At 37.9% G+C, this 15,764-nt stretch overlaps 1 protein-coding gene across 3 annotated transcripts in view; it reads left to right on the plus strand.

The window, feature by feature from the left end:
* CD82 (CD82 molecule) overlaps positions 1-10,509 on the plus strand; it is a 72,894-nt gene extending 62,385 nt beyond the window's left edge. For all 3 annotated transcript variants that reach the window (XM_032226411.1, XM_032226419.1, XM_032226403.1), the window contains 4 exons: positions 421-528; positions 6,414-6,601; positions 7,825-7,908; positions 10,462-10,509. In XM_032226411.1, coding sequence (XP_032082302.1) covers positions 421-528; positions 6,414-6,601; positions 7,825-7,834 — 306 coding nt within the window. In that variant the 3' untranslated portion in view covers positions 7,835-7,908; positions 10,462-10,509. The remainder of the gene's footprint in view (positions 1-420; positions 529-6,413; positions 6,602-7,824; positions 7,909-10,461) is intronic.
* The last annotated feature ends 5,255 nt before the right edge of the window (positions 10,510-15,764 follow it).

Below are 15,764 nucleotides of genomic sequence, written 5' to 3' on the forward strand. Positions count from 1 at the left end.
ACACTACTATCATGTCTCTCTCGGTCCTTCTCTTCACTAGACTAGCCGTGCCCTATTTGTGTAAGAAAGAGCTACCATGTGAGGAGTTGAAAGGAATTCTCTGGATGGATTATAATCATTGCTCTTTGGGAAAACAGGTTCATTTTAAATAAAACATAATCCTTCAGCATTGAGTGAAATGTTCTGACCCTTCCTTTCTTTTTGTTGACAGAGAAAAAATTTACTGTTGTTGTTCCTCCTTTTCTTTCCCTCTCTCCAGTTCTTACTTGCAGGACATGCTGGAAGACACATCTGGGGCTTCATCAAAAAAGGAAAAGGCTCCCTTATTATGGAATAAAGTTCAAGTAATTTATATATCTTCAAATGTAAGATGGGATTACAAGACCAGTGCTTAATTATATTTTATATTATTTTTACTAGCTTAAAGCGGAAATGTCTGGGATTGTTAGCGAACTTGTCCAGAATTATAATCCTTATGATGAAACCAACAGGACCCTTGAAAATGCTTGGGACTATGTCCAGTTACAAGTAAGTTGCTATGTAAGAGTTAATGAGACTGTTAGTGATATTGTCAATAATACATATGGTAAGCTTTTTCTTCAATGAGAATAGTAACATCAACAGTGAACTTCATCTAATTTAATCATACTGATTAAAACATATTGATGTTTGAAGATTGGTTACATGCAGAAGTACATGGGTAGAGAACCTTATGAGCCACACACAAGTTCTATACAGTATATGAGGAAAAAGTTGCTTTCATATAGTGGGTCATATCATTAATATACTGTCTTTTTGTTTTCCTCTGGTATTCTCAAGATGCACAGTACCGAGGTATAAACAAGAGATCTTGTTATTTGTTAAAATGTCTTTGCACCAAACAGTGCTCGTGATATGAAGTTCTACTGCATCTCCAAGGAAGTTATTCGATCAGTCACTGCAATCCCAACCTATCTTTTCTCTCAAGCAGTGTTTTTCAAACTTGACCTCTTTAAGCTATATGAACCACAACTCCCAGAACATGGTCTTCAACTTGGGGAATTTAAGATGCATGGAATTGAAATCTACACATCTTAAGGAGGTCAAGTTTGAAAAACACTGCTTTAGAAGCTCAAGACACTATACATAATTTCCTCTTTGTATTTTATTCAGTGGCTTAGATTAGACAGAGAGATGAGATCACTGAGTTTCTTGCTTGAGCAGAGACTTGAACCTGAATCTCTTCAGTCCTAGTCCAACTCAAATTGAACATGTGTGGAGAATATGGATCCATTGACATGTGTGAATAATTATGCAATATCTACTTTGCCAGATGTAAAGTTTGGCATGTCCTGTACATGAGATATACTTTGGGGTGTTACCACAAAAAAATGAAGCATGCCGGAATTGTTCACGTGTTCAATTACTACAGGGTGCAAAGCTGCATTGTGGCAGTGTATTTATATACATTTTCAACACTGTGACCGCATTTACTAGCGAGTTCCATATGTGAAAACTTGTTGTCAGACAGTTTTCTTATAAATTCAGACATGATTTATTTCATATTTTTATTTGTAGGCTTCACATAAACCAGGGCTCCTGAACCATTCACAATTTGTATACATTGTTGAGGTTGATACTGGTGGCCACCATAATCTGCCTACTACTGATGGCTCTTGACAGCAATCATTTCTGTACTCCTGTCATTCTTACCCAACTAGCCTAAACATCATTTTCCCTGTATGTAGCCTTTGGGGCCATTTAATATAGTTTCAGTTTATCACAGCATCTGGTTGGTAAGAAGCCACAAAAATAAGACTGGGGCATGTTAGCTCTAAGAGGTTACCAGTTATATTGACTTGGTCCAGATATTTGTAGGATATAGATAAATAAAGAGCTGGATTATGTTCCATCAAGTTGGTGTTGTCTTTTAATAATCATACATGGTCTGTTCCTAATTTAGTCCTTCAGGTTTTCCAATGGTGCATTCATCGTTGCTGTAACTGAGTCCATCCACCTTATTATTGGCCATTCTCTTTTTTGCTATCCTTCCATTCCTAGCATTATACTCAGAGGTGGGTTCCTACCAGTTCGCACCAGTTCGGTAGAACCGGTTTGTCAAATCTACTGAACCGGTTAGAAGAGGTTCCACCAGAAAGCAGGCCACACCTACAGAAGAGGTTCCAAAAAATTTTGAAACCCACCACACACACAGAGAGAGAGAGAGAGAGAGAGAGAGAGAGAGAGACAGAAAGGAAGAAAGAAAAAGAAAGGAAGAAAGAAAAAGAAAGAAAAAAAGTGAGAGAGGTGAAAGAAAAAAGGGGAAAAGGGACAGAGAGATAAAAGGAAGGAAGGAGAGAGAGAGAGAGAGAGAGAGAGAGAGAGAGAGAAAGAAATCACATGGTCGGCAAGCCACTCCCACCAGGTCACATGGCCGGCAAGCCACTCCCACAAAGGAAGCCACACCCACAGAGGTTTGAAAATTTTTTGAAACCCACCACTGATTATACTGTAGGTTTTTCAAAAGAACTATAGTCTTTTGCATAAAGTAATCAACGTATGATAATTTGACCCAGATCATTTTGAGCTCTGAATTGATTTATTCTATGATACATTGGCTTTTGGCTTTTTTCTTCTTCTTTGCTATAGTATTCTCAGGAGTCTTCTCCAAAACCAAAGTTCAAAAGCATTAATGCTCTTTCTACTTTATCCTGCTTTTTCAAAGTCAAAGGAGATAGATTAGTTGGCTTTTAAGGCTTTATGCAATCTTTACGCTGGAATTAAGGACGCATTTCCCTTAGGCGTTACCTTTTTCTGCTGATCAGAATGTCTTCTAATAGAAAAACTGTTTCGTACATTTGAATAAATGTGGTTCTATTCCTTCTTCTGAGAATTAAAAAGCACATATACAATTTCTCTTTAGTCAAATAAAGCTATATTAAAATGTGGTGCAGAACTTGTTTGGACTTTTTAACAAACCTAAGCATAACTGAAGACTTGTATTAAATGTAGTCAGTGGTTTTCCTTGGATAAGAGAAGTTGTTTACCCTATATCAGAAGCAACCTCCAAATTGGTAGCATTATTCTTTGCAGAGTATGATTTGACTTTTTGCAAATTTGTAGTCTTTTCCAGGCCTGCTGCCTCTTCTAGTAGACATGGCAGGGGATAGGGGTAGAGAGAGCATGTACTAGGCATACAATCCATAGCTTAAAATCTCTTTTATACCAATACAGTCAGGTTAATTGGACATTGGTGCTTAATACGTTCTTTATCCATTCAGATTCTCTATCTTAGAGATTATATTGCATTCATCCAATATAAGAGAAATTTGAGTTTGGTTTTCTTCCTAAACTAATTGAGGATATTTTAATTGAAGCTATTAGTTCACAGACTAAGATGTTTTATCATAAATCACAAACCTGTAGAGTATCTCCAAGTCAAAACAAAACATCAGTTGTGGTCTTTGTAAACCAGAAATGAAACAATGAAATTCATTTCAGCTACTTAGGACTAAGTAAACTCTCAGTTGGTCCAAAAGTTATAATTTCTTCTCACAGTATTGTAGCTATTGCATAGATTACTATTACCATTTTCAGCAGGTTTCTGTTTATATATTCTATTCCCAACAGCAAACCTGCTCTTATTTGCATACAGAACAGTATATTATATAATTAAGGCTTACTTGGTCTTTCTTCACAAATGAAAAGTCTTGCCAACTTTTTATATAATCCTATTTCAACCACAAGCTAAGAGGAGAGAATAGTAGAAGAGCTCCATCTTTTGGTGACTGGCTGTTCTTAACAATTGGTCTTTTTCATGCTAAGGAAATAACCCTCAAGCTGGGGTTTATGAGTGAGACTGGGAAGTTCCTCTGTAACATATTTCTTTGAACACTTTCAAAGAACTAGCAATTCAGGGCATTGCATTGAATCTTTAGATCTTCAAGCAGAATGAAATCTAACTGTCTGCTGTTCCAGAATACCATTGAGTGAGACCTAACAGATGACACTGTGGAAGTAGACGAATATACAACTTTATGAAGCATCTATTTTTTGGGTGGCTATGCTGGATTTTACAATTGTTACCCTCCATTTGAAATTGGATCGAGGAAACTCACAAGCAAATAGCGTGCTGGAAATGTTGCATCCAGCTTCATTGTACTATAATGCCATTTTGGTTATAGAATTCTTAACAGACCTTATATGGAGGCAGTTTCTCAGCCAGTGCCCCTATCAGTTGATCTGTAAGCCATATCCATAGAAGCCCTTGAGGTGTCCATGTAGTTCTTATTAATAGCACTGTTTCTGAAAGTACTGATATAGTTCTATCACAGTGAACTTCTCACATTTCCAGACAGGTGAAGTCGTTTCATATATTGGAATATGCTTTCATATGAAACATCTGTTCATTTTTAATAATAAAAATTGTAATAATGTCTACAATATATGCTACCCATCTCACACCTAACAGTGAAAATTATAAGATTTATAAATATTATAATTTCATACATAAATAAATTCATACAGCTGCCCAAAACACATAAAGTAACTCCCAAAGTTACCCAAAGGGGGGGGGAAAATCAACCCACTCCTGCTTATTTTTCTAGTGTGGCAAGTAGAATTATTTTAAATCTCTAAAAGAGGGACATTTTGTTGGCATTTTGTTAATTGTGTACAGGTTGAAATGAATTATCTAGAATTAATAGAGGTGCATTTGACATGGCAGTGTAAATCTAGGGATCCTGCAGATATTAACTTTGGATATATTTTGCCTTTAATGTGACTAAGCGGATGATTCTGCTTAAACAAGACTTGCTACTAATTTTTTTTCTCCTTAAAATTTATTCCAAACTCACAAAATCAGTAATTTCAACTTATTTATGGAATCAATTAACATGGCATCTGCTGCTTGAGTTTTACTATCGTAAATTGTAAAGGAAGTGAGTTTTGCTATATTATGGTGAAGGTGTGCTTTGATTTGCTTGTCCGTTTTGACTCTTGGCAACTACATGGACAAGTCTTTTGTGTTCTAAGTTCTCACTCTCGTCTGCTCCCCTAGCGGGAGCCTAGCTCCAACCTAATTAGTTGCTCTGTCTGACAGCTGAGTATAAAAGGGACTGTCAGACAGGCAGTCAGTTGTTGCCTATCACTGAGCTGTTGTACTATTAGCACATGGTTAGAATAAACAGTTAGCTTTTACTTCACTCTGTCTCACCTCAGTTCTTGTACCCCTCACATTCTCTCAGAATAGATCACAGTTTTTGCTGGTGTTTTTTTTTAAAAATAATTGTAAGCTACTTATAGCATGTTATTAAGTGAGATAGTTCCACTAAAGAATATGTAATAGTTAGCAAAAGAGAGAAGCCAAAGAAGAATGCTCTCAATGTGTCTTTGTTCTTATGCTCCTAGTTAGTTCAAGACTTTGAGGTTGTTGCTTTTTCAAAGATCTTGTTTATTGGGTACATCAAATTGGCAGGTTCAAAAGTCAAGCCAACTCTGGCATAATTAAAAGTTAGATACTGGCCACCCCCCCCCCCTTGTGTCCCAGGTCATGTTAGCCAACCTAGCAGGTAATGAGCCTCTTAGCACTCCCCTCCTGCCGTTGCTAGGATACGCTGGGTCAGCTTCAGCTCTCACAGCCTTATCAGTGTTATAGTCTGGCACTCTGAAATGAAACACTCTACATTCCACAAATCTCCCTTCCCCCCTCCCCTAAGCACGATAACTGAGAAATGAAACAAGAAACTTTTATTAGTCTAGTTAGAGTGGTTTGGATAGGTGACAAAATGGCCTGTGACACTTTAAAAATATATTTTTTTATTTTTTAAAAATGCAAATAATACAAACATAATACATGTACATCTAAATAAAAAAATAAAAACAAAATAAAAAACAACTAATATTACAGCACACCCCCCCCCCCGGAGACCCTTTCTTCCCCCTTATATTTCTTCATCTTTAACAACTAAAAAGATATACAATATATTCCATTTGTGCCCTTATCTATTCTGAGAACAAGGTGGGTAGGAATGGACAACCTTTATTTGCGCTAACAGCTAACAGCTAACAAGTGAGGCAACTCAGAACCGGCAACAGGGAACTCTCTGTCTGACAGCTCTTTATATAGCAGCTGTCAGACAGGCAGACCAATGGTGAGGATGCGTTCTCCCGCCAAGTGGCTGTCACAGCCCAACCAATGGGAGGCGCTTCCTGGAAGGCGCACTCCTGGATCTTCGATGTAGCTTTGAGGACTTAACACTTATCCCCTTCAAAAACAACATATATTTTGGAGTAGGTTTATTCCCTTTGCCTTCCAGCAACACTGATTTTATAAAATCCCCCCATATTTCATTATAATTGTTTTCTTTGATTAAAAATAATGGCCCTGTGACACTGAACAGGAAGTAACAAGGTGATGTTTTCCTTTAACATAGCTGCATTGCTGTGGTTGGACTGGGCCAGAAACTTGGAAAAAACAACACACTTCTTCAGGAAAAAAACAGACATTCTTTCCTTGCTCTTGCTTCAATGACTCCCTTAATGTGCCATCCGAAGTGGGTTTCTGCTCCCTGGATATTACTGCCAACTCTACAATAATGGATGACTCGCCAATTAAAAGCAGGTAAGTGTCTCATTTGGGGAAGACCAGAGATCTCTTGATTTTAAAAGAAGAGAGGAAAAAATGCGAGCAGCTTTTGTTTACCTGCTTTCTCTTCTTCTTCCCTTCACTCTTATTTTGTTTGACATTTGGTCTGAAAGGTTTTTGGAAGGAGAATATAAAATCTTGCATTCTTTGTAATGACTTTTGAGTTGATCTCAGTTGTCTTCCTAGTAGGAGGGAAAGTGTTGGAAAGAGGTATGTGAATGCAACCATGGACATCTCCTTGACATGATTACAGACTGCCCATTCCCCCCCCCCCATCATTCTGAGAATACATTTGGCTGCATTTTTATTGTTCATTTTAATTCTTGGAGGCAGTTTTGCCACACTTTATTTGCCTCAATCTCTCCTGTCTTATCGGCTCATTTATTTAGCCAATTATTTATCCATACACAGTGTTGATTTCAAAAAAAGCCTCCATTGAACAAATGCTACATTCACAGACGTAGTATAGTATATACTCCAAAACAAAAGTCTTGGCGTTGATGTTATCTTGGCAGTATAATTTGTGATCCTAATAATAGCTTTGGTGACAAAATCCTGGAATAGGTTTTTATAATATGCAGTTCTTAAGTTAATTATTGGCTCCAAATTTTAGTTTTTCACTTGGGATATATAAGTGCCATTTTTTCTTCTAGTGCAGACGTATTTCTGATGGATATGGTTCAAATTCAGTGTCCAACTTCCCTTAGGACTCTAACTGGGTCACAAGCCAGCAGTAAGGAAATAAAATATCCTGGGGGGGAAATCCCTCTTTGTCAGACATAGAGAATCCTGGACTGTTAGATGGCCACAGGTAAGGAAGAGACGGCAGGCTCACAAAACGTTCAGCACTTTATTTCCCTGTTTGTTGCAATGCTATCTGCCAGCAGGCTGCCGAGCTCTCCATTTATTCAACTCAGCAAGCCTACCGGCCAATGACAACAGTTTAAATTTCCCGCGGCTTGGCAAACCAATCCGTGGGGACATGCAAATTCCTGCTACAACTGTACATACGTAATATGGACTAAAGAGAAAATAATAGCTTTCTAATTTCTTTTAGTCTTATCCAAAATAGCATTATAAATAGAAAAGACTTCAAAAGTACTCAGGTTCTAGCTCAATAACATTGTCCTGCTTTGGGCAATTATTGTCCATAATAATCTTAAAACCTTGGTAAATCAGATGTGGTACATATCTTCCAGGGATGTATGAAAGGTGTGCAGAATTGGTTGCAAGATAACCTTGGCATCATCCTTGGAGTGTGCACGGGGGTTGCGGTCATTGAGGTAAGTGTTCATTTTCCTGCCTTCTGTAAAAAGCTTTTTTGTTAAAAGGTAAAGGTTCCCCATGCACATATGTGCTAGTCCTGACTCTCAGGGGAGTTGCTCATCTCTGTTCCAAAGCTGAACAGCCAGCGCTGTCCGAAGGTGTCTCCGTGATCATGTGGCCAGCATGACTAACATTGAAGGTGCACAGAATGCTGTTACCTTCCCACTAAAGGTGGTCCCTATTTTTCTACTTGCATTTTTACGTGCTTTCATACTGCCAGGTTGGCAGAAGCTGGGAGTAACGGGAGCTCACTCTGTTATGCGGCATTAGGGATTCGAGCTGCCGAACTGCTGAACTTTCTGATCAACAAGCTCAGTGTCTTAGCCACTGAGCCACCGCTTCCCTTTTTTGTTAGTGGCTGTTTAGAAACGAAGCACAGTATTCTCTGTATGCACAGTACATTGGCTCTTTGGCCTATACTCTTTGGAATACTTAGTACTTAGTGGAAGTTAATCAATTTTCCTATTTATTTATTAATTTTATTTATTTATTTATAAAATACAAAGAAAAATAGGAAATTAAGAGAAGGAAAAAAGATAGGGGAAAAGAAGGTGAGAGATACAAGGGGAAAAAAAGAAAAAAAAGTGTTGACTTCTGACTCTTTCTTAGTACAGAACAAGATAAAAAACACTCAGCCTCAACTTTTTGCTTTGCACATTAGCATATTTCTATAATGACAAATCTTTCTGATCGATAAAACAATAGTCAAAGTTTCATTTTTTTTCATCACAGGCACAAAATCCAGAAGTGATATCCATGTGAAAAATGTACTTAAATATATTCTCCATAATCCATTTTCCAAAAAGTATGAATTGATCTTTCTATTCCTTATTTGTTTATTATATCTTGGCTAAAAGTACATTTTTTTTAATAATCTACATCTACCTGATGATTGGAGCCTTTTAAAGAGGATAGCTTTGATTAAAAGTTTTCCCACCAGCTTCAATTTATTCACATTAGCAATATTTTTTTTGTGATTGAAAACAAAGATGCAAAAGTTGGAATGAGAGAGAATGCATCTGGAGGATATACTATGAACCAGATATAAATAGATCCATACCAAAAGACCCAAATATCTGAGGAGATCTGGTTATTTGCTCCCTCTACAATTCTACATCTTTTTTGTAATAATCTCTCAATTTGTTCTCTCTCTCCCATGGCTGATTGAGATTTACTTCAGCTCAGCAAGTTTCTGATTTCTATTTTTATTATGTATGAATTCTTATCTGCTGATGCTGCTTTTTTGTCCTGACATATTTCAATATGATGACAAATCAACTATATTGGTTACAGCAGGCTGAATATGGTTCATTAACTGCTTCTTACATTTTTATTTGGAACATTTTATTAAACATGTGAAATTAAATGGAGCAGTCCCCTCATTGAGTGTCTGTTCAAATTTGCAATTATGCTAAACAAAGGGTACTTAGGAGGAGTCCTTATTGTTGTGTTCATTGCAGCATCCGATGATCATGTGGTCACTATTTGTGTGCTCAGCAACCTGCACACAATTAAAATGTTGCACTATCCTGTGGTCATGTGATCACATTTTGTGCCAGCTTCCAACAAGCAAAGTCAATGCGGAATCTGGCAGGAGATTGTAGGTGGCAATTATGTGACTGGAATGCTGCAACCTCATAGGATTCACTTAACAACAGCAATGGGGACTATTGGGACTATCATAAATTGGTGCGGTCATGTAGTGCCCCACATTATGAAAGCATCGCTTACCAATGGAGTTCCCTGTCACAATGATCGACAGTAAACAAGAACTAACTATAGCAAAACTCATCCATGAATGAAAGTGCTTTTCACAGTAATGCTAGCAAAATATAGCTCCCTCTCTGGAGGAGCTTATGATTGCTGTTTTGACAGGAGGAGGAGGACCAAGAAGATGGAAAAGGTAAAGGGTCAGGGGTGAAATTTAGCAGGTTCTGACAGGTTCTGGAGAACCAGTAGCAGAAATTTTGAGTTAGTTCAGAGAACTGACAAATACCAGAGTGTGACCCCAGAGTGTGATGGGAATAGAGATTTTGCAATATCCTTCCACTGCCATGCCCAAGCCCTGCCCACAGAACTGCTAGTAAAAAAAAAAAATCAAATTTCACCACTGTAAAGGGTGTTGAGATAAAACATGTGGTGGTGCAGTGGTTAGAATGCAGTACTACTTCGCTGATTGCCCAGCAGTTCGGCAGTTCCATTCTCACTGGTTCAGGGTTGACTCAGTCTTCCATCCTGTTGGTAAAGGTTGGTAAAATGAGGACCTAGATTGTTGGGAGCAGTATGCCAACTCTGTAAACTACTTAGAGAGGGCTGTAAAAGCACTAGTGTAAGAGGTATTGCTAAAACCAGAACATGCACTTTGGTTAGTCTTACGTGCCGTTATAGGAATGTGTTTGGTCTAAATTTGAACAATCGCTGAAAACTGAATTCTGTCCAGGGAGTCCCCATTTCTTTATGAGTGCAAAGGACCATCCTTTTCATTCTTCCTTCCTTTTTTTCTCTTGCAGTTGCTGGGAATGGTGCTCTCTATCTGCCTCTGCAAGAACATTCACACTGAAGAGTACACCAAAGTGCCCAAGTACTGAGAGACTGCTGGTCTTGAGAGCTGCCCCACACGAAATCCCCCTTTCTTAAATCCAGACTGTCATCCCTCTGGGTACAACTCTACAATGTTGCTGCAATTCAATTAGGTGTGCGGTATTGACAAATTATTCGAGGAACTTGGGCAGCCTCCTTTTAATATCTTGACTGTTCTCTTTATTAAACAGGCCATTTAAATCTTCTTCTCCTTGTGAGATAACCTGCACCTTTATTGCCAGCACCTCTTCCTCCCTTCCTTTTATCCACATTTGTCAATTGTGACTAAGCTTAGAGTATTCCCATATTCCAGTTATTGCAGCTGTTTGCTATATGTACATAATCCTTATACTGTTCATCGAGGAAGATTAGGTGGGAGGGGGGCTTTAGCTGTTGTGGTTGGATATTTTTTTAATCACATGCTTTTAGAAAACGCACCGTAGAGAGAGGAACGGCTTTCCCCTAAATAATCGGATGCCTCTATCTTTTTTAGTTCCTCTGATCTATTGAATTGACACCAGCCAGATCAAGAATTGGACTGTAAGGCACCAAGCTTAAAATCCCACCATTTACCTTTTGAACAGGAATGTATGATATGGAAAAATCTGATATCTTTTTTTTTTCCTCATTTCTGCCATACTCCTCCCTTTGGGAGTCCATTACATTGGAGTCATTTTAGTGACTGCATAACCAAGGATGAGTCTGTCCGGGCTCTCTGACATCTACTCCTGGTTTGCCAACTTTATTTGAGGTAGTGATGGAGACTATATATATATATATATTTCCACTCACATTATTCTGAATCTTCTGTAATTTTGTCTTCTCTTTGTTATGGTGAACTATACAAAATTGACTATTCTTCATGCCAGTAGTGGCAGGGAGCACTTTTTCTGGCCTTTAGTTTATATGTACCAAGGAAAGTACATAGCTCTTCTTGCCTCTCTAGTTGGGAATCATGTGACCTTGGAGTCACTGTATTTGCCACCAGAACCCACGTTGCAGAAGTCACTGTGAAGAACTTACTGTTGATATTTTTACTGAGAGATGCTTCTCTCTTCAAAAGCCATGCGAGCATCTACATTCTAAAGTGAATGCAAGGAAACAGCCCAGTTTTGTAAGAGAAATCTCTCCTTTCCAGATTAAGGAAAGGATGCTAGTACATAAAACTGTGAAAAAGAAAGACCAGATTGTGGTCACAGTATCATTAGCATTCTCTCCTGACACCATGGCTCTGGTTTTGCGTGAAGAGCTTCTATTTGAGGTGTGCCAAAGAAGGCAACCAGGAAAAGTTAACATGACCAGAACTACAAGTTCCTTACATTAACAATTATTAATGTATAGATCAAAGCATGAATGCTTCGTTCCATCATCTCACAGCACAGAAGGTAGTTTTTGCAAATAGGAAACTTGATCTTGGTCTATTTGGGGAGAATGAAATGGGTCTGAGATAATTTAGAGACCAAATCTAGTTAAGAGTACCTGCATTCCCATGCTTTCCTACCTTACAAATATTATAATTTTGTAACTATAACAAGGGGTGATTTTGCTAGTTTTTGTGCAGTAAGAAAGTTGGATGATTCAGAGTCCAGCATTTGAATAATTTCACATTTAACATTCTAGCAAACGTTGGCCATTTTATTTGAAATAATGGTCCAGATTGGTTCTACTGCCATCATCCACCAGTCGCCGTTTCATTTTTAAATGGATTGTAACGCTAGGCTGTGTATGCATCACTTCATGCTTCATTTGATAAACTTCACTCATAAGGTGTTTATGCGATGGTCCTTGTTGTCTGGGATTCAGCTTTGAACAGAAGAACGCTGGAGTCATTTTGGATTTTTTTTGTTTTTGTTTTTGTTTTTAGAAACCACTTCCAAATGAAAAAAAAATGCATGTACAGATTTAACAAATAATGGGCGGGTATTTCAATAATAAAACATTTGCTTAAAAAAAATTACAAAACGTTTCTACTTTCATTCTTGTAGTGCCAACCAATCTTTGTTTAGGAGGCCAATGATGCATATAGGTATCTGCTGCGCTCAGCAGGGATACTTATGTTGATGAGCATTTGTTGAGCAATAGAATTGGACTGGCCACAATAAGTTTTAGCAGCCTATTTCAAACAATGACTTTTCCCCAATGTTTTTTTGCATGTAGGACCTCCCTACTCTATGTAGTCCTAACCAACTTATGCTAAATAAGAAGAAAGAAAAGAGACTTCTGTTGGTCTAGATCAGGGGTGGGTTTCTGCCTGCATTATTGCCAGTTTGGTGTGTGATTTTGCACAGGTGTGCTCCTTTCGCTCACTCGTGCACACACAGTTGCCTATAAATAGGTCTGCTCATGCACATAACAAAGGTAAAAAAAAGATGTTGCAGCAACCCTGGAATTGGTTCAGGGACGTGGCGAGCCTACCAGTTTGGAGATCCAGTCACCCAGTTTCCACTACTGGTTCTACCATCTGAACCGGTAGGAACTCACCTCTGGTCTAGATAAGTTCAGAAATACATTTCCCAAAGAAAATGTGATATCTCATAGGGTAGAATCACAATTAAAAGGAAAGAAAAAGGTTTTGATAACTAGCTAACATTTTGTCCCAAAGGTGCTTTTGTAAGAGGCAACTGGAGTTTCTAGTTTTTCTTTGAAGATGTTTTGGTTCAGAACTGAAGAAGCTTCTTGGATGAGAAGAAGAGCCATCAAAGAAAAACCAGAAAGTCCAGCTGTTGCAAAGGCACCTTTGGAACAAACATGACCTGGATGACTGAGAATATCCATAGACATTTATTTAGCTAACATTTTCTTCATTACTTTTTGCCAAGCTTCTAAAATTGAAGTCCACTAGAGGGTGCTGGTGCTATATTAATTTTAAAAAATGATGAAGTAAACTGCAGCTATTATTAGTCCCAAGAATATAATGTTTTGGACAGCTTTATGTATTGCCTGGAGAATATTAGAATTCTTAAATTTCGACCATGTTTAGCTTATATTTTTTCTGTGTTCATAATTCCTTGCTTAATTTTTTACAAGGTTACTTCTCCCAAATCAAGAAATAAATTGCCCCCGAATTTAGACTAATCCTTTTTTAATTTTACAGAGTTTATTTAAGTGCCACAATGAATTATCTAAACAGTTTCCTTTTAAATAAAAAATGAATAAAAATATGGAATAATGAGTAAAATATAGAAGTAAAAATTTAGAATTTACATTTAAATTATGCATATTTAATAATACGTAAAGGTACTTACACTATATTGCCAAAAGTATTCGCTCACCTGCCTTTACTCGCATATGAACTTACTGTGACATCCCATTCCTAATCCATAGGGTTCAATATGACGTCAGTCCACCCTTTGTAGCTATAACAGCTTCAACTCTTCTGGGAAGGCTGTGCACAAGATTTAGGAGTGTGCTTATGGGAATTTTTGACCATTCTTCCAGAAGCGCATTTGTGAGGTCACACACTGATGTTGGATGAGTTTACGTGGCCTACCACTTCGTGGCTGAGTTGCTGTCATTCCCAAACACTTCCACGTTCTTATAATACAGCTGACAGTTGACTGTGGCATATTTAGGAGCGAGGAAATTTGACGACTGGATTTGTTGCACAGGTGGCATCCGATCACAGTTCCACGCTGGAATTCACTGAGCTCCTGAGAGCGACCCATTCTTTCACAAATGTTTGTAAAAACAGTCTGCATGCCTAGGTACTTGATTTTATACACCTGTGGCCATGGAAGTGATTGGAACACCTGATTCTGATTATTTGGATGGGTGAGCAAATACTTTTGGCATATCACCAAAATTGAGACAACTGAGGTATTTAAGGAGAATTTTAATTACCATTGTCTGGGCCTGCTGCATAACCCTACATAAAGGACAGGACTTGATTAAGGTTACTCTCAAGGCCTGGATTCAACATGCAACTTTGTAAGAGTGAAACTGTCTGGGTGAAGGGTAGATGGAAAGTAAAAATTGCTTTGGATTTCAGTTGGTGAGGTGAGGTGAACATTGCTCAACATAGTTTATAGAAGCAAAAACAAATAGCATAGGACCATGATGGTGAACCTATGGTGGCAAGCGGATGCCTCTCTACTGGCATGTTAGCTGTCATCCCTAATGAGCTCCACCGCACATGTCCGTGTGGCTCCCGCCAGCCAGCTGATTTTCAGGTCTCTGCAGCATGTGTTGTTTAATCAAAATGCAGTTAAAACACTATACAAACGATCGAGAATATAATTATATACATCCCACAGGTTGGACTAGAAGACCTCTAAGATCCCTTCCAACTCTGGTATTCTACTCTAAAACCAACAAAAATAATTAAATCCAAAGGACAACGTTCTGAAATACTGTCCTTTATAATAAAAGACATACGATGATTGTAATTTTCTTCCAAATTAATGTTTCCCTGTTTAATTTTTGAACTGGAATCTGCATTTTCATGTAGAGTAAAATCTCTTCAATTTAGCTGTAGCAAACAACTGGGTGTCACTTTATTTCCCCCCCCCCAAAAAACTGGGAGTCATTTCATTTTCTCATCCTTCATAAGAATCCTAATTACATGAAAATGCCACCAAAAGTACACAAACCATGTAGGTTTCTGCTGTATTAAATCCAAATGATGTCTTTCACAGTTAGCCGTAAGAAACTGAGCTCTCGATATGCACTAATCTCCAACAAGTAGATAACATGAGAATTGGTGCTGATTTAGGAGTGACAATGTGTGCCAAAAGCTCATCTCTTCCCAACATTATCCATCTCTAGTGCAACATTAACACCACATTGCACAAATAATATTTTTCTCAGACCTAGACATTAGTAAATTCTTCCATTTCAACCACTTCCAAAACTAGTGGTGGTGGCAATTGTTATTCTTTGCAGGGAAATGTTTATGTATAAACTTTATTTCAGCTTTCCTTTCTGCTTCATGTTGGCTGAGGAATAGGATCTATTTTAACTGCCTAGTGTTTGGTGGACTTTGGAATGATTCCTCCTTTGACTCTAATATAAGCTTAAATTCCTTAAACATGAGCTTGAGCAGGAAGAAAAAGAGGAAAAATTACTAACATTCATTTATTCAGCAATAAACAAGGTGAACATATTGAATGCTTCCATGAAGCTATTGAGAAAGCAATAGAAATATTTTTTTCCATCTTTACAGTGGGAGCAGGAAGACAGTAACTTAGCCAAATAGCTGGCATTACATTGTCTTTTCTTTAAAAGTTCAAAATTG

The sequence above is a fragment of the Thamnophis elegans genome, chromosome 1, assembly GCF_009769535.1.
Source record: "Thamnophis elegans isolate rThaEle1 chromosome 1, rThaEle1.pri, whole genome shotgun sequence".
Taxonomy (NCBI): Eukaryota; Metazoa; Chordata; class Lepidosauria; order Squamata; family Colubridae; genus Thamnophis; species Thamnophis elegans.